Genomic DNA, 26,227 nt, shown 5'->3' with positions numbered 1-26,227 from the left:
ATGTGAACAATACTCACTAGAATGACATACATTTCATAAATAACAAATGAAAAGCACCTTCATGTATCAAGTGCTTATTAAATGGTAACTATCAGGATTATCCCTTAGCCATGACCCTGACCTATCATCTGCTACAGACCCTTAAATATTTCAGGGTCCTTCGGCAGCAATTACCTGTGATAAAGGGTGGATTAAATAAAGAGGTTTATTTTTTTCCTAAAAGACCATGTTAAATTAGCGTGCAGTGTCTTCTGCACTACCAACTTAGCTTCTCATAAACTGCTTAAATAAATGATGCTTAAATAAATGATGCTTACACTTGATGCTCTCTCTATCACTACCCAGTGTTCATAAACTGCCAGTTTTCATCCTTCTTTTAAAGGTGGAGCTTAAATGTTGCCAACAAAAAGCATCAACACCATGGCCTTTGCTCACTCTCACAGAAACTTTTCACAAAATTCAGGGACTGCAAAAGCCATTAGAAGGAAACTGGGTGATCTGCTAGAAGCCAATCCCCTAATCTTGCAGAGAGAAAACCGACGCTCAGTATGGTGAAGCGATTTGTTCCACTAGCTAGTGGCTGAGCTGGGACCTGGTGAGATTGACCAGAGCCACAGATCTTCTGCCTCCACAGTAGCTCCTTGGGCTCCAGCTTTAATTAGTGGTCACTTGCTGCTCTAAAACTCTCCATTTCTTCATTCTTCTATAAATCCTCTCTCTCCTAATAATGCTGTGCATTTCCCTTGATTCATTATTCAATCCTCTTCCCTTCTCCTTTTACATGCTCTTCCTTAAAATCAAATCCATTTACCCCTTCAACTAGAACCTTTCTCAAAGTGTCTCTAACTCTCACTTTGGTTCCACTCCTAGGCTGTGAATAGCCTGCTAGAAGTTTCTACTGACTGGAATAAAGACTTCAATGATTAATCTCAAATATTGGATACAAACTTAATTAGATAACCAATTAAATAAGGCCCAAGTCTCTAAAGGAAATTTAATAAGGTTATTTGTTTATTCAACAAATATTTATCTAGCACCAATTAGGCAGGAGATACTGTGCAAAGTATTGGAGATACAATATGAACAAACCCAGTCTCCACTCTGTGAATACAGAACATATATTCTAGTGGAGAGGGCAGATACTAAGCAAATCATAAAAGTAAATGTATAGCTAAAAACCATGAAAAAGGCTTCAAACAAGTTGCAGATGTTATGAAATAATCACATTCTTACTTCCTAATGGGTCTGTGGATGCCTCTTTGCTTATCTTCCATTCACAGCAATTGAATGCATGGGAGGATCACTGGGTATGCCACCGACATAAGGGAAGTCAAAATGTGCTTTTATTGAAGAACCTCCAGTCTTGATCTCATTCAAGTGCAGTGGTCAGAAAAATTAGTATTATGTTTACCATATGGTCTATTAGTTAAAATATTAATATAATTAAATGTGAGGTTTCCTCTTTCTTGATAAAGACATTTATATCACATAGTTTATATAGCCAAGTCATAATCAATAGTTAGAATAATAATTTTAATATAAAGAGCTCAAAATAACAAATATGTTTTACTGTTTCTTTTCCATCTTCGGAGTAGTAATTCATAAGGTGCCTTCTAAAAATGGTTTCTAAACATGTACTTTATAAAATAAATGTATAAAATTTTTCAAAAAATTATATATATATATATAAAATGAACAGTTCAGCTAATTTACTGTTTTAAAATGCACTCACAGGCCAGACATGGTAGCTCATTCTTGTAATTCCAGCACTTTGGGAGGCTGAGGCAAGAGGATAACCTGAGCCCAGGAGTTCAAGAACACCTTGAGCAGCAGAGTGGAACCCTGTTTCTACAAATAATTTTTTAAAAATAGCCAAGCATGGTGGTGCACACCTGTAGTCCCAGCTACTTGGGGGGGCTGAGGCACAAGGATTGCTTTAGCCTAGGAGGTCAAGGTCACAATGAGTCATGATCATGCTGCTGCACCCCAGCCTGAGTGACAGAGTAAGACCTCGTCTCAAAATAAATAAATAAATAAATGGAAATGTACCTAAAGTTTGAAACTATGAATAAACATTTATTACAGTGTGACTTATTTTAAAGTAAGTATGTGTATTGTATGAATTCTTCCCAACTATAACAATAAGCAATCTAAATATTTAATGTGAGAGTCTCTCTAATAAGCATATAAGAATTATAGTATAATTAATAAATGGCTGTATTATAGAAAAATACAGCTGTGCTCACATGATCAGTTTCATTCTGTGCAAAGAATTTCTGTCTCAAACTCAACCTCATCAAGATAGCATAATCACTTTCATTAGCAACATAGAGTAATAAAACTTGGAAGGTATCTGGGTAAACACAAAGGACTGAAAAGTTAATGTTTTCCCATCAAGCTTTAATTTTTCTTCACATTTATTATTTTTTGACAGATTTCCATTGATAGCACACAAGAAAGAACTACCATCCATTCCTTTTGTGCCTATCCCTGCTACACTAAGGCCATTTACAAAGTATGTCTCTCCTCAATCTCACTTTAACACTATCACCAGGTTTTCCATTAGCTTCTTTTGTAATTGGTTAATTTGGGAAGTTTGTGTCTTCTTCGAAATAGAACCGGCTCCAGTTTTTTTCCCTAACTTTTCACTATGGTGTAACATTCATACTGAAAACTATACAACTAATAATTTTCGTAAATTAAACACATCCATGTAACTAGAAGCCAGATCAAAGAAACAAATGTTTGTTGCCAATGCCCTAGAAGTCCCTTTCATGCTCACTTTAAGTAGTTCCCAGGATAACCACTGTCCTACATTAGTGTTGCATACTCTGGCTTTTCTTCAGATCATACAAATCTTTCACTTTTGCTATATTAGTGTTGCCTGTTGCTGAAACCTAAAGAAATGGAATCACATAGTATATTTTTCATCTGCCTCGTTCCAGTCAATACTGTGTTTGTGATGTTTGCATACACTGTTTTTTTGGTTCCTCCTTTCTCACTGCTGTATAGCATTACACACAATTTACTTATCTATTGTACTGTTGATGAACATTTGAGTGGTATTTCTGTTTGAGGTTATTATAAATAGTGCTTCTAAGAACATGCTTGTGCAGGTCTTTAATAACAATGAGTATGTATTCACTTCTGTTTGGTTTGAAATTTCTGGATATACGTATGTTAACCTTTAGTAGATACTACAAACTGTTTTCAAGTTGTACCTACTTTCAGTCTCACTGGCCATGTATGAGAATTCCAATTACTCTAAATCAATGGTTCTCAATTGGTCATAATTTTGAAAATATCCAGGAATATTTGGCAATGCCTGGAGACATTTTGATCTTTACAACTAAAAGGATGCTACTGGAATCTTATGGGTAGAGACCAGGGTTGTTGCTCAACATCTTACAATGCACAAAACAGCTACGACAACATGTTTGTAATCCCAGTACTTTAGGACGCCAAGGTGGGCGGATCATGAGGTCAAGAGTTCAAGACCAGCCTGGCCAACATAGTGAAACCCTGTCTCTACTAAAAATACAAAATTAGCCAGATGTGGTGACACATGCCTATAATCCCAGTTACTCATAAGGCTGAGGCAGGAGAATTGCTTGAACCTGGGAGGCAGAGGTTGCAGTGAGCCAAGACTGTGCCACGACACTCTAGCCTGGGCAACAGATTGAGACTCCATCTTGGAAAAAAAAAAAAAAAAAAAAAAAAAGGATTATATATGTTCCCAAGAAATAATGGAGTTGAGAAATTCTGCTTTAAACTCTCACCAACCCTGGATAAATTCTTGTCTTCTGTATTTAGCCATTTCAGAAGGCATAAAAATGTATTGCATTGTGGTTTTAATTTGCACTTGCATGACAACTAAATATAACTATTTTGAAGGCTGAGACCTGTTTCTTAGATAGCTATCCAAATTTCTGGTTTCCCGAAATGACTACTCCAAGATTCCACCCTATACTGTAGATAGTTCTCTTTATTCATTCACTGTCTGTCTCTAGAACATAGTTACTGAAATCAAGTGGACCTGGCTTTGACTGCAAATTCTTCTACCCAGTAAAGTTATTTAACCTCACTGAACTTCAGTTTCTTTATCCCTAATATGGGGATACTGATGCTCACACTTCAGTATTACTCTTAAAATTAGTTATAGTATAGTTAAGATCCCTGGCATGTAGTGGATGCTCAATGGTTACTACTGCCATGAGCTATAAGAACAAGAGACCCAAAGAAATCAGACTAGAAAAAGCACAGGATTGAGAGAGGATGTGTGTTCTAGTCCTGACTCTATCATTAACTAGCTGTGAGAACTTGGCCAAAATATTTAATGTCTTGGAGTTTTTCATTTATCTAGGAAATAAGACACTTACATTAGATACAAAGTCTTTCTCAACTTGATTTTTCTATAATTCTATGGATATGACAAGGGCTTAGCCATCAAATTTACACTAAGAAGGGGAAATAGGACATGCATAAATAATGACACAAATTTCTGAGAAATATGCTCAGAGATTCAGACCTACAAATAAAGTACTACTGCCATGACAAGTTCAAAGAAATAAAAACTTATTCTGGTTGGAAGAATGATAAAGACAGTGACATTTGAACTAGGACCTGAAGCATGAACAAGGACAGAGATCAGTTCAGACAACAGAGAGAGAAGCATAAAAGCAGACAAGGCAAAGTAGACAAAGGCTCAGAAAGGGAAGCATAAGACAAGTCCTAGGAGCAATAAGTTACCTAGAATGACTGTAGCATAAGAGTTATGAAACAGATGAAATAGATGGAGGGTAGGTATAAAGTGCTTGCAATCTCAGAAGAATCCATGTTTCACTTGGTAGAAAATAAAGGGCCACTGCTGTTCCTTTAAGCAATATTTCTCAAACAATTTACTGAAGACTGATATGTTTACAGATATCAGGCACAAAGAAAGCTTCACTGTCAATTTAGGAACCACTAAATATCATATCTTTGGCTTAAATATTTACATTTAACATAAACATTATAAAGTTCTGGGAAATCCTCTTGTAATTTTGTGTCTGTGTGTATCTGTGTGTTTATGTTTGTGTGCACGTATGTGCGTGTTAAATCTATTAAATCTCATGGCACACTAGTGTTGAAAGGGACAAAGTTTGGAGAGATATTCATTCATGTGCTTCTGAACTTATAATTTATGCATTATAAATATTTTTTGGATAGATTAGTATTGGGTATCAGGAGGTTATCAGGTGGACATGTTTAAGAAATGTAAAGAAATGTGAATTGTCACTTAGAATAGAGTTGAGATCTGAGCATGTAAATTTGAGGATTACCTAATAGAAGAGAGCTGAGATTAAGAGAAGAGGTGTATTCACAAAGGACTGAAGAAGTTAATGAAAAAATATGGAAGCAGCAGAGAATTCCTGGTCTACATTTTGAAGATAAATGAATGGAAGATAGAGACTGAATTGTAACTAGATGGAATAGATAAGAGGAAATTATTTTAGAATGGCTATAATGGACTTCTGCAAGTAACTCAGTAAGTTATGAAAGTATCATCTAAGCATTCTAGTCTGAGTCTTAAATGTGAAATTTCAGACCCCCCAGGGGTCTCATTCTTTAGGGGAAAACCAGAAACGACATCTATCTAGAAGTCCTAAGGCCACTATTTGCTCAGATATAAACTCACAGATCTCAGGTGGCCTTAAATGTCCTAATGTTTGTTTACAGAGGTAGGTAGAATTCCTCAGGATAACATAGTAACTGGCATAACCATTTGTTTTCTGGATATGTAGCAAGTTGTTCTCACATAGAAAATGGTAGGCATTCTGGTTTCTGTCAAGGGAGAAAGGATGAGAGAAAAGAGAAGGCAGTGGGAAGGGGTAGCATCATATTGTTATCTAGACATCTAAATGAGGAAAAAAATTAGATTCATTAGCTCAGTGTTGACATCACTTTCATTAAATAGATGAGTGAGCTAAATTCCAATTGAGCTAGTAGGGAGAGGGGGAAATTATGTGTTGGTAAGCAGGAAGAAGGATAAAGCAGAACAAATTATCCAGATTAAACATACGGATCAAAAATTTTCAACTTTAGGAGCTCAACTTCTACATCAATTTGTCTAAAAGTTGGTACAGAATAATTGAGAAGAAATTATATTTATATGTTTAGCTCAGGGGTCACTTGGTATAGTTGTTCAGATCCTTAGACTGTAGTCAGAACGTATTTTCCATTTTTTAAATTAGCAACAATTTGGGATAGATTGCTATTGAAGTAAACATGATGAAATAATGGTTCTACCCTAGAGATGGAATCATTTATTTAAAATTCTGTCTTTACCACTCTGTACCACATAAAATATGTTGCCTTCAGTAAAGACTTTTAAAGTATTTTATTCTTAAAAGAGAGAGAATAGCCTTCTGAGGGCTTTGTATTGTTTGCCTAGACAACTGTGAAATTTGTTTTCTCCTCAGAAAATAAATTCTTAGTATATTTCAGAAAATTACAATAAGTAAAATATTTTAAAATAACAAAACATGCAAGCTTCACAGCACCCAAGAATGGTTTCAAATACATTAAAATAAAACACCATTAAAACAATGAATTCTTAGCATTTTGGACACTAGGAAATTGACCGAAAACAATGTCTGAAAATATAGAATAATAGGATGGCTGTCAAATTATATTTTAATCATTTCTATTTAAAAAATCAAACTGAAATCCAGTTCTAGTCTTATACAACCTAGAAGCCATACCCTTCAAGATATACAAAGGTCTTTCTGCTGCCTAGGAAAATGTTATTTATGTTATGATAGCAACAAATCTCTTCTGTTTAGAAACACTTTTGAAGCAACTGCCTGAACTTTATTTGTTTTCCTCTCCTGTCTTTACTTCTTCTAGAGACAGTTCTTAGGTCCTAAATTTTCTAGTAAGTGCATCATCTGTGACATGTCAAATCTGTATTTGTGTAATCATCACAGTAAATCATATGACACAGAAAACATATAATTTACTTATCTCGGCTTTTTTTTTTTTCTCTTTCTCCATGTCTAGAAAAGAAAACTTGCATTGAAATCATGGGTATTAAATAATTCTGAGTAGCTAAAAACAATCTTTAAGAAAATTTAAATCACTTCTTTGGCTAGTGAGAATGGGTTATACCTCAAAGAAGAACCATATTGCTCGCCTGGCATACACATTGAGGTTTCCTAACATATTTATTACAAAAACAAAATCTGTAATGCCGAGCCACACTTAATCTGCTTGTTCTTAATGTCAGCGTCCCATGTCTTTTTCTCTAACTTCCTGTAAACATTTGAATTTCAATCTCTTCATCTATGAAATGGGGAACTATATGGTTTCATTTTACAGGGCAAATGTGTGAGCAAATAGTATAAAAGATGTATAAAATTTAAAATATAAACTAAATATGGGGTTCTACACATCTGCAAATGCTCATTCCTCAAAAATGGCATTATTTGTAGATTTTGAACTGTATACTTTTCACTAAGTGTAAATTTCAGGGTGATGATTTTAAAAAATCTCTTCAGGATGAAGCAAGGGAAGAGGCACAAGGACGAGGTAAAATGCTGCCAACTGGGTGTATAGTGACACCTGGGTGTGATAATCCACACATAACTTCCATCTGTTATTTCTTAATTTATGCTCAGCTGTTTCAATAATGTGACATTGTTCATCCTCTCTCAATCTTTTCAAAATATTTCTTCTTCCTTTTTTAAACTCACATAATCACAGTTATGTAACATTAACTATTCCCTCAACTAGGCAACTTTTTTTGCCTGACTTCTCTAAGAGGAGATGAAAAATGTAAACTATGGAGAAATTTCTTGATTACAGGCTATCTTTCAGAAAACATAAATAAGAAATGAAATAATTAAAGGAAGAGAGAAGACGAGCTGAAGCACAGTGAATTTCAGAAAAATAAAGAAGGCATGTTTTGAGGAAATTTAGGAAAACAAAAATATGTTTCTTTGGAACACTACGTACTGGGGATGTTAATAAGCATTACACATAAATAGAGTGTTTAGGAAAATATTAGAGTAAATTAGTTTTACTACAAAACTTCTAATATGCTTTGTAAATCTCTAAGAGGGAAATGAGTATGACTGGAAGTAATTTCCAAACTTATTTTATGCTTTTGTTCAAAGTATCTCAGGGGAATGTTGTCCTATGACAAAATGGCATTTTGGAAATTCTGAGCTCAAGAGTTCAGTTCATTGCGTTTGTCAGTTTCAACATCATGCCACATGGGTGACAATACACAGTCACAAAATAGACACAATATGGCCCTGGCCTCTCTAGCCCAAACCAAACTGAGCCATCCATCCCTCCACATGCAGACAGACACTCAGCACTTTGCTGGCCATTGAAGCATGCTCCCTATTCCTGAAACTTTCCCAAGCACTTTATGCCCTTTTACATTCCCATGCTTTAGCTGATTCTATACCATTTTGCTGATGTTCTTTCCTTCTTCCAATTGCCTGACAAAATACTACCCACCCTTCAGTGTTCACCCTCAAGTGTTTTCTTTTCTGTTACTGTACTTTATCTGTACTTCTCTTTAGGTCTGTGGTTTTCAAGCATGGCTTAGGGAATTTAAGAAAAACACTGATTCCTGAGTCTCACCCAGTGATTTTGATATAGTAGGTCTGAAATACCACCTGAATATTGGGATTTTTTAAAAATTTTCCAGTATTTGCAAGACACAGCCAATATTGAGAATCATTGCTTTGAAGTTCACAGCACTTTGTCTCTGTTCTATATCCTAAAAAAGCATTGAAGATTTTTTTAAAAGAGAAATTTATCCCTCCTCATATTCAGAAGTCCACTATACCCAAAAGAGATTTTTCTTGAAAAAGGAAATTTTTTTAAATGGCTTATATTTCCAATGATGATGTTGATCTTACCAAAACATTTTGCAAATTATTTTGCCTTTCCATTCCTCATGTATACAAATTATATCATTAAGAAAATGGGTCCCAAATCTAGCAATGAATCAGCATACACTGGAGCGCTTGTAGAAATACGTTAAACCTTTCTACCCCCAGACCTACCAAATCAAAATCTTTGGTTAGAAATGCAGAAGTTTGTAGTGTTTTGTTTTGGTTTCGTAAGCTACAAGTTTAATATCAATTAAAAAAAAAATCATTTTGTGAATAATTGTTTCAAAAGAAAGGTTAAATAATTTGCAGTTTTTATGAAAATATTTACCTATGATAGTAGTGTTTAGGAGCATTCAATAATAGAAAGCACGATCATAAATCTATCCCATAAAAATGAGAAATTTTTAAAAGATAATAAATTTAAGGCCCAAGAGAATATACAATATGGCTAGAACTCAAATTAGATTCAAATGCATAAGGAAGCTTTGTTTTATTATTACTATTTTCAAAGCCTCCTTTCCATGTCACAGTTTTAGTGGAATTGTAATGGAATTGCCCAGAATTGTGTAATTAATTATGTTCAGCTTCTTTTAAAATAACCAATTTCATCAAGTCAGCTAGCATGAGACTTGGTACAAATCAATTCTCGAAAAAGAATTGGGAAAATGTGGACAGTCATTATGGATGCAATAGCTCATGTTTTAGGCACTTAGGTGAAACATTTTTATCTTTTAACTTCTTAAAACTTCTTAAAACCAGGAATCTCAGGCATGCTATATTCCTGGAGTCAGGTGAGCCATGTTTGACCATCGGGTCACATGAGAGTCATCTGTACTATACTGCTTTGTTCATATATATATTTTTTACTGTCCTAACTGGTCACTCAGACTAGTTAACAGGAAACAAAGATCAAATTATGTGCTTTCTCTTCCATGGTTGAATGAACTGCAGATGGACTAAGGGAAAGAAGAATCAGAAAAAGCATAAGCATTTTAAGAGCAGACAAATCGCATTTACTGACCCAATGTAAGTGCTTCCTTATATCTATACCCTTTGGTTATGCCCTCCCATACCAAAGCTGGGCTTGGTCATGTGGCTTTTTTAATTTTTTTCCAGTGGAACAATAACAACTTAATTCAATTAAACTTAATCAGAACCTTGACAATGTTCGTGAGTTTCCTCTTCTTCTTAAGCCAGCTCACAGAAAATCCACCATCTGGCCACAGATGCATGGAAAAGCCCCACTGACATCAACCAAACCTGTCACAAATCAGCAGAAACATTCAGCTGACCCTCAGGCACAGATCTTTTAAGCCACTATGTTTTGGGAAGATTTATAAACGGTAATCACTGATACAATCATCTCTTCAATGTTTAAGGAGCTAGCCTATGGAAGAGAGAGTTTCAATTCTTCTTGTTCCAATTCCAGTAAAAGAGATTTTAAAAAGTTGTACTGACAGGAAGACAGATTTCAATTTAAGAAAGTATTTTCTACAAGTTAAGTTGAAACTTGAAATGCCTATAGGCACTGAATTTCCTAATACTGGAATAATTCAAGTTGGTGCTAACACAAATGCATTTTATTAATTCAATAATTAAATACTTCATCTGTTCCTTTAATGCTACAAAATTATATAAAAGTTATCAGGATAGTTATGCTATAGAATATATTGATTTTCTCATTCTTTAATAAGGATTAAAAACAATAACCAAGTACTCATCCTCCTATCACACCTCTTGGATGTACCTGCCAGAATTTTCAGCTAAGCTCTACTGGACATTGGTTCACCCTAAAAATGAAGAGTAGACCACCGTGTGAACCTAACAAAACAAACTCTTCATTCATTTCAAGGGGCACCAGCTAGCAGTCTGCAGCTAGATCCTGTTTAGTGTTTCAGTGTTTTTAAAAATGTCAAACTAAATGCCTTTTGTTTCCCACCTACTATCTTCCCACCATATCCTACTTCACACATTTACAATACCCATGTGGTCTCTGTATGTATTTAAGTTGAACACTTGGGTGAGTGCTTACTTATAGAACACATTCTACTAAAAGTTATGAGAAATGCAAAGATGAATTCAGTACTGATTCCAGCCTCAGGGACCTTATGGTTTTATAGGGGAGCTGATCCCCTTAGTTAAGTAATTGTAATAGAATGAGAGATATGCACAGCACAAGAGGTGCGAATAAAATGCCACTGCACTGTTAGACATAATTGGATGCAGCTGGATTGAGCAGTAAATGCCTAATGGGTCCAAAAGTTAGCAAGAGTCTCTTTTTTTCTGTTGTTGTTGTTGTTGTTGTTATTGTTGTTGTTGTTTTTCCACAGATACATCACGCTAGAATAGATATGTCTTTGGCATCTTTGTTAGAGATCTCTAACAAACAAGTGGGCCCAGATCATGACATATCCCTATTTTCATCCAAATTTAATTCAATGATATAATTTAAAAGCGACTTGACCTGGTGGGGATTTTCTTTTCCTACCTCAGTTAGAACTGACAAAACTGCCACTTTCATATGATAAAGATACAGCCCTACTGTTTTTCATTACCATTGGTTTCTAATCAATTTGTTCCAAGTTCTTTGGCCCTTAAAAAAGTCAAATTAAATATTAATATTTTTAAAGCTGAAGTGATGGTTTTCATTAAAAAGCACATATTTTTTCAAGCCTATATGCAGCTGGTTAATATACATATAATTAATATTTAAATGTCTGTTTTGGTTTAATGTAAAAACTCTTCTAACAATAATATCCTAAAATCCTAAAGGTTGGAGACACCAAAACACTAAACATAGATACCAATTTGACTTAGAACTAATGCTTCTACATAACAAAAAGTAAGACTTCAGTGCAGCAGGCTTGGATATTACAAAGATGAAAATCTGGAAGTATATTGTCTATTCCTTCAAATGCCCTGGAAATTGCTCCATACACTTCCAGCAGCTCCAACTCAGGAAATGTTGAATTTTCCTCAATTAGAGCTCGTGTCCAAGTGGCCATAATCAAATACATAAATAAACTGAAGATTTCCCATGAGAACTAACTGTCAAAAATATATTATGTCCAGTCACAGAACTGAAGAGACTATGTTCAAAAATACTGCAGACTTCTTTAACTTTATTCCACCCCTCATACCTACAGGTCATCTTTTAAACAAGCATCCACCAGTATAACTGGGTTGTTGTTGTTTTTTTTTCATTGCTTTTTACTTAAACACTATGTAAAATAGGCTGATTACTTTAAATGTAGAATTTTCCAGATGGTATAAAATCATTAATGATCCCAGTAGATTGTTTACCTGCATAATCTTGATTTTCCTCATTTTGATCATTCCAAATTTTTGAAAAGCCATTTCTAAATCTTAACAATGTCTAAGATAAATGTACATGTCATCAAGCTGCTCTAGCTGATAAAACAACATTTGTGTAGCTCCTGAGTGAGAGACACCTCGCCACATTTTAATTGGTACCCTGTTTCCGATTCTATACCAAAATTACTAATTGTAGATTTAATACTGCCTCATAGAGTTATCCAAAAGATTACATGCATATACCTTGCCTAAAGATACATTGTTTTCTATTAATTTTCCCTCTTGGTGTTAACATCAATACTTGCTATTGCATAGTTTATTTATTAGGAATGGCCACTTAAAAATTAGAGCTACTTTTATAACAGCTGGAAAAATAACAAGGCACTGTAATGTCTGAAAATTTTTTTAATGGTAAACATTATCGGTTTTACATTCAAATGTGTGGGGTTTTTTTGTTTTTGTTTTTGTTTTGTTTTGTTTTGGCTTTGATCTTTGTAATGCATTTCAAAAATCAGTAAGTTACAAACAGCAATAGGTATTAACCATACCCATTAGGTCCACAAACAAAATTAGGATGTGCTTTTCTTTTTCTAAGCTTTCTTATTTCACCCCACTGCTATATCCATCATTATGTGAAGAAAATATGTCTGCCAAATACACACTCAGAATCCCTCTGCTAACAGATACTTGTGAAAATAAAGCTTCTGAGAAGACATAAAGAGAAGAAGCATGTGATCTAAATGCTGTAAAGATCCCAATATGATCTTCACTAGTCTTGAAACCTGGCTGTGTTTTGTGTCTTTGATCCTGGATGTAGAGACTTGTTCTCAATTACAGGCCTAATAGGCAACTATTTGCATGATTTTCTTTGTGGCTTTTTAGTGTTATTTCTAATGGAAAATCACCAGAAAAGTGACTTAACCACTTTTGAACCATGAAAGGGGTTCAAAAAGTTGTTGGTTCCAAGAACACTAAAGTTTAACACGTAAGAATCATTTCAATTTACTTTTTAAATTCACTTTTTTACTGAATACTTCTAGAAAGAATTTGGAGAAACAAATGGTGAAAATGCACATATAGAATTTGATAAAACAAAATATCAAGTAAGAGAAAATAATTGTCATAAAAGCCCAGGCTTAAATGCTTTGAGGCAGTGAAATTCAGACAAATAATTTAACAATGCAATTTTATTAGAAGAAACAGATTTTTCTTGTTATTATAGTCTAAGGTCGATTTATCACATAATATAGAAAGTTTACTAAGCGAGATGAGTATACAATAAGGTAAAAACGTATTCAATTATTTTACTAAAGTTAAAGATTTTTCATTTGAATGTGTTATCTCATTTAACATTAAAACACAAATTAATGAATATAGCCATATAAAGAGATAAATTATTATAATTACCAGAGATAAAGATCTCTGGGAATATAGAAATAGTGGTTTTCAAAAGTCTAAATAATGTATCTATGTAAAGTCCCATATCTCAAGTGCCAATTCACATCTTGGATTTTAAAGATATATATACAGTAATTTTATTTTATTACATGATGAGGGATTTAATATTATTGATTGAAAACATATTAATACACTTTTGTGATTGTGTTTTCTTCCCAGAAAATTATAAAACTCAAAATGTTTCTCTTGAGGAAAAGGAGCATCGTGTTTTCTCCACACCAGTCTGGAAGAGCCAGTGCAGGCAGAACCACAGCGTGTCCAAAAGGCACTCACAATGCACATTTGCTTAGGGCTGAACATTCTCATTGATACCACACTTCCACATGATAGTCATAAAGGAGATAATATAAACTCCTGCCTTGGCCATAAGAAACTTAGCGTTTGTTCCTTGCCTCATTGACCTGATGTGAAAATATATATCTAAAATTTCCAAGGAAAATTTTTTAAAAATGAATTTGATAACCTGACTACAGGAAATAATTTGAAATCTTTATTTTGGAGCCCCAGGCATTCTTAGAGGCAGGATCTAAATGATATGATGGAAGATTCCTCTCAAGCCTCCTAATATCTTAGCCAGCTACAAAATTCCAATGTTCACCATCTACTCCAAAACCTCTCAGCTTTTTCCACTTGATAGATGACTTTTACTTTCTGAAATTTAGGATGATTGTGCTGATGAAAAACTGATTTTAATTAAATCTTGAAAATTAAATTAAAAAAAAAAAACTCTTGCTCTCATATCTTTCAGGTCACTACGTATTTAGAATGAGTCATTCCTGAGATCTGTGTCTTTCATTTCAATTTCCCAGGCTGCTACTACTTCCTTTATGGTATCCATCGCCTGCCTGTACCACATTTATCTAGATATATCCTCAGTGATACGTCATGTGAAAGCAGATAAGTTTTTTCCCCCATATCTGAACCCTCAAGCACCATGGACTCAGAAGTAGACACTTGTAGTCAATCAATGGAGGTCAGGGAATTAGCATCAAAGCTGAACCTTCAACTACAGGAGAAATTATCCTGTATATAGAAATTGGAAACTATGACAACGAGCCACGTATTTTTTTTAAATGCTGGATTAATTTTTTTTTTTTTTTTTTTTTGAGACGAAGTCTCACTCTACAGCCCAAGCTGAAGTGGCGCAATCTCAGCTCACTGAAACCTTTGCCTCCAGGGCTCAAGTGATTCTTGTGCCTCAGCCTTCTGAGTAGCTGGGACTACAGGTGCATGCCACCATGCCTGGCTAATTTTTTGTATTTTAGTAGAGACGGGGTTTCACCATGTTGCCCAGTATGGTCTCGAACTCCTGAACTCAGGCAATCTGCTGGGATTATAGGCGTGACCCATGGTGCCCGGCCAAATATGTCTTAATGACTGAAATTTTAAATGAATTACTTTTAAACAGTCGAGATACTGTTTTCATAAAATCTTTGTTAAGCTTATAACTGGCCCCACCAGCACACATAAAACACACTGGCATAGATTAGCCTGTCAAGTAGATTGAGATCCAGTGTGCAAGGCCCCTAGGAAGTGGGGTGCAGTTACAAGTATATATTGAGAAGGAAAGGTCTGGTACATTGGTATCTCAAAAGTCAGGCTTGAGAAAGATGTCTCAATGTAATATGCCAGACAACTCAGGGAAAGCCTAAGAGAACAAGGTGCTTAAGAAAGGCTGACAAGAAAACGAAGTGAGGCTTGGGATAAGAATCAATGAGTCAAAATCAAGCTTAACCCACTCACAGCTCCCCTAACAGTACAACTAGCTGTGTCATGGAAATCAGCCCCAAAGTCTGATCAGAAAGTCTGTGTCACAGAAATCAGCCCCAGACTTTCTCTGTGCAATTAAGCCTAGTTATTAGAATCTTTTAAGATATTCTCCATCTCCCCTCTCCATCATCACAATCAAACCCTGGTAAAAGCAATGCCAACTGTTGATGTGCCAGATGACCTATAAATCCTGCTCCCACATATAGAGAGCTTCAATCTGTTTTCAGTCAAAGACCCATTTCTACATTTAATTGCCTAGGTGAAAGTATGAGAGTATCAGCATCATGAAGCAATAACTTGAATTTAACAAATTTTATTCTAACTATCTGGGCAAAGAATCTTAGCTTCCACAAAGTTTTATTCTTTATATAACTAAGCACGGAAGTACAGTCCAGTTGTAATCCACCTGCCCATAGCTCCTAAGCATATAATTAATAAATTAGGAAGAAATGAAGATTTGGCATAACTCATTGGTAAAAACCACCTGCCTCAATCCCAACAGCTCTCCAAAGGGCTAATACAATAATGTTGATGGCTAGTTGGATCTGATTTTATCCAACATAACTTTGCCTTTCCAAACTGCTGTTAGTGCCCTCCGTGAGTTGTGCCTCACTGGTTTGAGTTTAGAATCATCTGTGCAGCTATCATGCCTTTTTGAAGTCACACATGCACTTGGGAAAATACAGATATTACATACAACTGGAAGAAAGTTTTAGGAACTATGGTTGGTGAATATATTTTTGGAGTCATTTTAGATTTTTGGTTATTTACCAACATCATTGCATAAGACTTATGAAAACATATTTAAGTAGATGAGGATTATGACATTAAATCCATATATACAAATTTAAATATAATTTATGTTCAAAGGAAGGCTTTAAAACAATTCAAGCTAACATCTTGTTTTAAGCATTACAAAAGTATAATGTTGCTGTTAATAATGCAGTAGTAATGTTTAATCAGTACATAAAAATAGCCACATTTTATATAATTATATTCCTGGAGGTCTATTCATTCATTATATAAAAACCACAGAGAAATTTTACTCATACGTTCTATCATCCTGTATTTACTTCCAGACCAAAAACAGTGGTTGCAACTTAACTTTAACATAGCTAACATAGTATCTCTGCTTTGTTTAGAATATTATTTTGTGGAAAGAACAAAACTGATGGATAATTGACTTTCTAAAAAATCCGATTTAAGGGGCAAAAATAGTGTTTAATTTCTAAATACTCTTAAATTATTAATTTTTTTATTCTAAATTCTAAAGTACATAATAAGTAACTAAAGAATCCAGAATTAAAGAGTCAGTAAAGATAAGGCTGCTTTCTTAGAGAAAGAATGTCCTTCCATCCAAAATTAAGCTTTAGCTCAATCCATTATACTGTATCTACATTTAGCCTGGTCATAGATTCCACCACAGTGTCAAATTTTTCCTACTGCCCTATTGTTTCTTTAACAACTAGTCTGATATTCCCGAACGAGCTGTAAAACGTGCACTCTGGTAAAGTAGCTATCAAGTTATCTCCCGGCACTTAACTCCAGAAAGGTATAGTATTCACAGCAGTGAAACACTGCCCTTGCCTGTAATCAGTTGAAAGAACTAAGCACAACGTTTCCCATTTAGAAGACTGTGCAACAGCCCACAGAAACAGCTAGAGATTGAATAATGTTTCCAAAGTTTTTCCAGTGCTATGTCATTTATGTGCTTGAATAGTTGTTTTTAAAATATATTTTCAAGAGTTGATAAGAGTTTGTGCATGAAATTTCAGAAAATAGAAAATAAAAAAGGCTCCTTCGTTATGCGTAAAGTTAAACTTTAAGCATTCTTGATTGCTCTGCTGTAGAATAGTGGCAGAATCCCCAAATTAAGGATGAAGGAGAGAAACTATTGTTCCTGACAGCTCTAGAGCCACCTGCGATGTAGCATTACTTACCTAAAAATGGGTCTTTGGAGATGTTTCTTCCTGATTGTGACATGGTCATCCATTTAAAGGTGAAGGTTTAACTTCTTCCTGGATACCACTCCAGAAACTCCAGAGAGGAAATGTGGAAGCTTATCCTGTTCTATTGTGCTGCAAGGAGCCCAGAAAGAAAAGGTAGTTTCCTCTTTCTCTTTTGGGGTGCTGGGAGAAAACTTCCCTGCTCTCTGCCAGCTGAGCAGTGTGTCCATAAAGGCCACATAAGACAGGCACGTTGGGGCACTCCCCCACAGAGCAGGGTGTGCAAAAACCACCAAGAGTCACGTTGATCCAGGCAAGAGAAGTGCACGGGACCCTCTGAAACAGAACAAAACAAACAGAAAACTTCCTACCCCAAGTGCCACCCAGGTAGGAATTCCCTAAGTTATCGCAGCCATGAGAGCTCTCCTTCCACATGCTGGTCAAGCTCAGAACGGCTAAGTCCCTCCCTGTCTTTAAAACAGACTGTTCTGAGGCTCAACTTTTTTTCTTCAAAATAAAAGTTGTACAGCTGGTTCAGCAGTCCCATGTGAGTACCCTCTGAAAGTTTGTTCTCTTAAAATAAGAACTGTATACAAATTAATGAAGAAAGATAGGCTTGGGTTGCATGGCTGGCTCTGTTTCAGATTATAATTATTTTACAATTTTGCTTTTATTCACGCTGGATGAAGTGTGGAGACGACTCATCATTTTTAGCACATAACCTAATAACCTCCTCTTGGCTGAAGTTGAAGATGCCATTTCAACTGATAGAAGCCCATGTGAAACTGACCAGAGCTACAAAAGTTAGAAAAACAAAAATTGCTCATTTCTGCTGGTGACATTATACTCAGATGTCTGTACCCAAATGTGGCTTTCCAACTAAAAGGAAACATCTCTTGAAAAAAAAATAGATGGAAATACACACACATCCACATATTTTTTAATAAAAGCCCCTCCAAAGTGCCCAGGATCCTATGGTTTATATATTATATGATGAAATTTGAATTAATACAAGTAAAAAGAAAGAAAAGCAAGTATAAAAGAATTTGTGAACAGCTGAAAATAAATAACGTTAACATTTGTTTTCTCTTAGAAGACAGACTTACACTGCAGGAACTCTTATTCAAGTTACAGATAAAGAGAATGCTTATGTTTTAGTGTAACCTGTTTTGGATATCTTCCTGTATCTGAATCATTAACAAAGTTCCTATTCAATAAATAATGTCATAAGATTCCAGGTCAGAGATTTGTAATACTCTGATTCATTTCAAAGCCTGATTAGAATGCTTTTAATATGTACATGTAATAAAAGGAGAGAAATGAGTAACATGCATGCCTTCAGTTGAATGATCCATAAAAATAAAGATCAAATGTCACGAAGGAGGATAAAATCTGTAGTACTGACACTCTCCAAATACTTCCAGGGAGCAAAATCACCCTTTTCTTTTCCTCCCTGAGCAGTGATAAGGAAGGAGAAGAGAGTTACAAGGAAATCACTGATTTTATTGAGCTGTTCTAATCCATCCTAGGAAATATAATCGGTCTGAAAGCATTGAAGTAAAAATAAAATAAAAGGGCTCTAGTCCTAGTTCTATATCGTGAGCAAATTTCTTGACCTATCTGAGCCCATTTTCTTGTTTCTAAAATGAAGTTATAATATTAATTGAATTCTATATTTCTTTCCAGCCTTAATGGTACTATCACATTATTTCCAAATATAATTAGTCTGCTTCTTGCAAAGAAACTATAACAGAAATTATGATGCCTGATATCCAAAAACTACACACTTACCATATACAGTTATAAATAAGGAAGCTATAAATAAAAAGATGATTTAATAATAACATATATTTATGTAGATACTACATAGCTATATAATTATATACAGTTAACATCTATGTCATTGTTCTCTTTATGATCAATAAGTATCCAAAGATAAATTCATTTGTGTGCTATACAGCAGTTAAACATACAGACCATCTATAAACAAACTTAGATGCAGGCCTCTGAAGCAGATGCTTTATTATTACCATATGCTTTGGCTTTCTTTGAACATAGGAAAGCCCCTAAGTAATAACACATTGTACAGGTCTTCTGGAAGGGTTTTTGCATTTGTAGGTAGCATTCAATTTCTGGAGTCATAGTTTACTTATATTATTAATACAATATAAATATTCCTTCTGAGGGACAATTAAAGAAAATAATAAGCCCATCAACCTTTAAAAATTAACTTTCATTTTGTCTTCTTTTGAAATAGAAATGTGAGACAATTTCTACATGAACACAATGGAAGGAACTCAACACAAATACTAATAAACATGTAGCCAAGGTACTGTTCAAACAGCAAACGAGTATGAAATCTAACTTGAAGCACAAAGCCTTGATTACCAAAGGAAGAAACTGAAAGTTGTTAATCATAGGAAATCCATAACATCCCTTGTTACCTTAGGTTTATATTCTTTATTTTCCCCTGTGACCCCTGTGATTAAGGTAGAAAATTTAGATTCACTTTATGTTAAGCACTATATTTAAAACCAATCTTAAATCCTATAGAGCATTCAGATGATATCAGTAAATTAAATATTAACTGGGCACAAAGAAAAATATGTTATTTCTTAAATGTTTTTATTAGCTTTTTCTTAAGAAGTATTTAAATTTAACACTGGAAAAAGTTGGCTTTATCAACTTATTCAACTTTAATGTACTATTCAATAAGACAAAAGATTTCATGATAATTAAATTACAAAAATATATTCCTTACATTAACACAACTATAGTGTGCAAAATACTAAAATATATGGCATAAATTAAAAGGCCAAATCTCTTCTACAATAGACTATAATTTATTATGAATAGTTTTTTTCCTGGTGCGGGGGGTCAGAAATGGTGTTTTTATTTTTCCTGTTGTGGAAAAACAAAATCAGGCTGACTTTGTCTAAACATTCACACACACACTACCCAACACAGTACTGTTAGAAACTGTCATAACTGGTGCTCAATAAATATGTTAATTTGCTAAAACACTTAGCTGAAACACACCAAGAATTCCATCTAACTAACTCATTTTGTGTGACAAAATACATAGATCAACTCATATGCTTTTCCAACCAAAAGGACCCTAAGAGTGTCATGGTATTTTTTGTAAGCATCATGGAAAAAAGGTAAGGTTTTCTTTTCCTTATTTTCTTCATTGTTATGGTCTGGTCATGTTTGTAATACACAAGTGCCAAAGCATGCAATGGCAAAAAGGTTATTTGATATCATGCCAGCCCAAGCAGTGGAAAATGCATGTGTCTGAAGGTTCTCAGTTTAACCACTTAAGTCTAGTCAAATAGCACGTGAGACCCCATGTGTGTTCTTTCTGTTACACAACATTTAATTAAATACAATGTTACAAGTTATATATTTTAATGACCTTTAAATTAAATGTAGGCAGGAAAAGGAAATGTAATAAAGAAAGGATTAGATGGCATTTTAAGTTTTATCATGATATACATATGATATTATCTTAATTAAAAAAGACAACACTGATTCTTTTCCTCTTGCCTCTCTACCATCCACCAAAATTAAAGCTAGCTTTGTGTATGATCAGAGTACCTCACACGCCTAAACTCATTTAGTTGTTTCCAATCTTTTCTCTCTTTTTTTTGACATACCATACATGAAAAATAAAGAGTGCATGTGATTCTCTCCCAAGAAAAGTTCCAAGGTCTTGCTAAAACCATGAAAAGTAAAACATGTGCTTAAATAAAGCACTACTACAATTTTCATTTGTCATGACTAGAAATATCATGCCAGTAAAGTGGAATACCACTTGATCAACTATACCGTAAGATAAATGGCAGGGTATAAATTCTTCCTTATAAACTAGCCATAACTCTACCCCATTACCTCTAGAGGAAAAACTACTTCATATAAGTGAGTGAGAGTAGAATCATTTTCAAGGTAACTTAAATCTGATTTATCCCTCCAAGGTAAGTCATTCACAACTTTCAGCATTTTGTTCATTTTTTATAACACATTTCTGGCTACAAGTTTCACAATTAAGAAGCTATCAGATACAGGAAAGAGTTGGGATTTGAACTCAGATGTCTCATTCCCAAGCCCAAGCTTTTACTCCTAAGTTAGGCTGTCATTCTGGTAAGGACTCTGCCTCTGAGGTCACTCAGGCTCTTTCTGGACTGTATTTAACATTCTATTGGGGAAAAGGAGAAACAACCAACCACTAGAGAGAGTGTCTATTCTTCTTCATAACATTGCCAATTACATTTCAATACCTATAAACATCACCCCTAGAAACTTTTCCAAAGGGCCCTGATTCACCTGATATCAAGGTGAATTGAATAGGCTTATAGATTATCTCCTGCTAAGATATGAATGAAACTTCTGTTCAATTGTAAAGATCCCTAGACTAAAGTCAAAGAACATACATTTAAACCCCAGCTTTAGCAGCAAGTTTCCCTTCAACTCCCTTTATGTCAGTTTCCTCATTAGTCAAACTAAGAGGTTGGACCAGATAACCTCTAAGATCTTTTCCAGCTCTAAAATTCTGCCTCTCTGACTAACCCTACAATAAAATGTCAAGCTATTTAAATTTAGTGTCCAACCAAGAATAAACTCTGTAGTCATTTTTAACTTTCCTTAACCACAAGGTCATGCATACCACAGAATACTTTTCATCCCCATTGATGTAGGATTAAAAACACAGCACACTACTCAAATGTGAAAATAAATTATAGCATCTTTTTTTTAAATTGAGCTGTTGTTTGTTGTGGTTGTTTTCCTTATAGCTTCAACTTAGAACTACCCTCACTAAGTTCTGGAAAGGCAGGGATTAGTGTGTGATGTCTTCCCTGTGCATAGTATAAAAAAGACATTCAGTGGTTATTTATTAAGTGAATGAATACATGAACGAAGTAATCATTAATACTATCTCATTATCTTCTTATATAAATAAATATTCTTTTTCTAAAAACTCAGTCATATCTGGTAAATGTATAATCTTTCATATTTCTTCCAACCCATTGTTTTACTTCAAGGTGACACCTGAGTTTATAAGGAAGTGGGTTTCTATGACCTTGAGGTGGCAGAAAAGAGGTGGTCTCAGCCCCAAACCTGCAGGTCCTCAATCTCCTTTGTGTCCTCTGGTCTCCGCAACTACATCCCTTATTTGTCTTGTAACTTGGTTCCCTGCACACACCTACAGCTAAAATCCATGGCTTCTCTGATTAATTGCCTCAGTTTGGGAATCTTGGTCATTTGTCACGGACTGAGCCAATTTCAGCCTTCCTTGTTGCTTCAATATCCTGTGAGTCTCACCTACATCCTCCATCTGGATCTTTATTGAGGCTATCAAACATTTGGCATCTGTCTGGGACCCCCTGGCCTCTTGCTGTGGTCATGGCAGGCACATGACAGATACACTGCCCCATTTCAGCTAGCTTTTGACATCCTCACAGGACTGACAGAACTTCCTGAGCCTCTATCCCCCCAAGGCACTGAGGAAGACTTGGGATTGGCCACACCATGCCACCATTTTTACTCTCATAGCTAACTCACTAAATCACAGCAAAATCCACTCGGCTTTAGCTTTTCACTTTCAACCAAACCTGGTCCTCCTCTGGGATTTCAGCGTTTAGGAAAGAAGTCAAAATACTTTGAGCATTTGCACAAAACACCTTCCATTGGGGGTTCCCTTTTCTACACTGATATCCTGCCTCTCTTATTCACACTCTTATCCTGCCTCCTCTGTACATACTGTTCCTGTTTGAGCTTTTCCTCCTGCTCATTACTCAGATATCATTGTAGGGCATAAGAGATGCTTTCCCCATTTTAATTGACAGAAAATATCTTAGTTTATCTCCTGAGCAAACTTTGTCCATGGTGTATAACAGACCCAATTTCAAGTCAACAGGCCTTAATCTGGGAAATAATTTTTGCTGTGAACAAAGTCTGGCTTTCGGAAATATCGTCTTAAAGAGGCTCAAAATTTCCATTTAGGTTTTCAAGTGCTTCACACATATGTTTTTGGTCATACTCATCAAAATGGAAGAGACAAATACATTATTCCTACAAATTATGAAGCTTTCTTATTCATTTCACTGGGTGCATAATGAGTATGTCATACCATAATATTCACATTCTGCCTGATCCATCCCTTATGTACTGTATCCCTCATCTCAAGACCCTAACCTTTGGCTCATTCCCCACTAGCTGTGCTGGTATTTTGTGCCTTGAACACTTCACACTCTTATCCTGACTCCTCTGTACATAATGTTCCTCTGTTTGACATGCTTTTCCTCCTGCTCATTACTTAGATATCATCGTAGTGTCTCTCTTCAGAGATCTGACTCTCTTAACAACCCTATTTGAATTTCATGTACCTGTACCTGCACTGTTTTTGCCTCCCTCAGCAAGTATCATAATCTGTGTGCATTATAATTTGTTTAATTTTTTTATTCACAAATGTATCTGTTCAATGTATAAATAAATCCATTCTGCAGGATGCAATAACTGAGGAAAAGATCAGAACATGTAACTCATCCTGACTAAAAATAAAGCTAGTCAAGTTAGACCAAAAATGTATTTTTTCCTATACATGACTGCAAGACCCTAAAAACAGACTCACTGATCTCTTGCAATGCTTCAAAACATTTTCTAAAACTTACATTTTGTTTCATATTTGCCATTACACTTCTGCAAATCTGGAGCTTTATACAAATGAGAGCAAATACAATGGCATCTTAGTCCATGCCATGCTGGCTATAACAGAATACTTGAGACTAGGTAATTTAAAAAGAACAGAAATTCATTTCCTCACAGTGATAGAAGCTGGGAAGTCCAAGAACAAGGTGTCATCCTCTGGTTTGGTGAGGGCCTTTTTGCTGCATCCTCAAATGGCAGAAGGCAGAAAGGAATTCTAATTGAAAATGAACCCTTTTTTTTTCTGAAAGGGCCTTAATCCCATTAAGTAGGGAGGAGTCCTCCTGGCCTAATCACCTCTTAAAAGTCCCCACCTCTTAATACTACCACACTGAAATCATCTGAATTACTAGATTCCCTTGACTCGTGTATCAGACTCAAAGTTCCTTAGCCACAAATTCAATAACAAAATATACCAGAATTATTATTTTCCTAGATTAATTAATAACAAAGTTCAGATTTATAGTTTCTAATGGCAAAGAAAAGCTGTTTCCCACATTGGCTAACTTCCTGTTCATTTAAATCCACCATAAACAAGGCTTTCTATGTCACAAAATAGAAGAAATTCCTCCTTGTCACTGAAGTGTAGAAGCAGGTCAGTTAAAGTTTGATTGGCTCCAATTGGCACTCCCACAAGTTCTGACAGCCTTAAGTGCTGCCAGTCAAATGACTTCCTATGAGTAGTGTAACAAATAAAAATAAAATAAACTCTTACATAGTATTAAAAAAAAGAAGAAAACATCAACACCACCACAAAGGAAATAATTTAAAACAGAGTCTCACAGCCAAACATCCATTGCTCAGTGTGTAATCAAGCAAACATATAAATCTACTATAAAAGGAAATGGCTTTTGTATAGTAGGTAGTTAAAGGAACATTGCAAAAAGAAGTCTGCTTAATATAAAATTATCTTGGGTCAGAGGTCTAAAAAGGAGATGACTGAACAGGAGCTCAAAGGATGAATAGATACTCACCAAGCAGGATAAGAAGAAGAGCAAGCAGAGTTTCATAAGCCCTGAGTACCATGGAATAATACATGATGTAGAGTGCACATTGTGGATGAAATAGTGTGGTGTCACTTACGTGGCATTCACCTGCAGAGTTACAGAGGTTCACACCATCACATAAAAACAGGGGTTACAATTAGGGAAGTGATCCATGCAATATCAAAATTTAAAAGCATGTGATTCAGAGGTTTCCATTACTCCCCAAACATGCCAAAGATGTTCTTATCTGCAATTCTTCAATCAGTGGAAAGCTGTTCAAAGGTAGCTGCATACTGAGACTCGATTAGTTTCTCTTCAGCTCTGAAGTCCATCACAAAATCATCAACTTAACTATAATACTGACTCTTCCTTACCAGCCTTCCTCCATATTTTGTTTGGTTTTGACATGACACTAAATTGGATTAGTAATTTTTTAAGTCTGCTTAAGCTTCCAGTAATGCTTATGAATAAATGTGCAGAGCTACAACCAAGAAACGAATTGAATCAACGTCAGTAATGGAAAATTCCTAAATGCTAACCTACTGACTTCTCTAAGCTTTTAGAATCAGACTGCAGTAGAGATAATCATGACTCACACTGACTGAGTAGAAGCAAGCCACTGACTTTGCCAGACTTCCAGCAGTGTATTTGGTAAGGTTCTCTGTAAGTAACCCAAATGTATAGAAATAGGTTACAACCCTTATTACCTTTCTAAGATAAAAATGAGTTATTAACAGGGAAAATAAATACCACATATATTTGTACCCTCACTCCTTAAAAAACTCATTCTAATTTCAGCTTTTCTCTTTGCTTCTACTGAACACTCCCTCCACTCCAAGAGCACTGTAATGATCTATTCTTGGCAATCTCATCTTTGGAATTACTATCTCCTTTTGAATATCAATACTTTATTAGTATTAATTGTTCTATGACATGCCACAGTTACCATAATTTATTTGTACCTTTATTTTATTAAATTTAAAATTCAAATTCCACACAAGTTTTAAACTGGTCAATAGTGCTTTCCCAAGCTCCACACTGGACACATTATTTACTGCATCATTTACTGCATGGCTCAATACCAGAATAGAATATTAGAAATCAAGTCTATCCCAGAAATGCTGCATCTTTTTCAACATTATGAACCCTCATCTTTCTC

The 26,227-nt window shown here is 35.1% G+C and overlaps 1 protein-coding gene across 7 annotated transcripts in view; it reads right to left on the bottom strand.

Moving 5' to 3' along the window:
* The window catches only part of PDE1A (phosphodiesterase 1A), a 524,243-nt gene that overhangs the window by 231,196 nt on the left and 266,820 nt on the right, over nt 1–26,227 (bottom strand). Inside the window, exon 1 of one of the 7 annotated variants that reach the window (XM_010351486.3) lies at nt 17,375–20,104. The exons of the other annotated variants lie outside the window; for them this stretch is intronic. Coding sequence (XP_010349788.1) covers nt 17,375–17,427 — 53 coding nt within the window. The 5' untranslated portion in view covers nt 17,428–20,104. Of the gene's footprint in view, nt 1–17,374; nt 20,105–26,227 lie in introns of those variants that run through there. 7 annotated transcript variants of the gene reach the window in all.

The sequence above is a fragment of the Saimiri boliviensis genome, chromosome 5, assembly GCF_048565385.1.
Source record: "Saimiri boliviensis isolate mSaiBol1 chromosome 5, mSaiBol1.pri, whole genome shotgun sequence".
Taxonomy (NCBI): Eukaryota; Metazoa; Chordata; class Mammalia; order Primates; family Cebidae; genus Saimiri; species Saimiri boliviensis.
The sequence above is the reverse complement of the archived record's forward strand: the minus strand, read 5'-3'. Positions and strand labels throughout refer to the sequence as shown.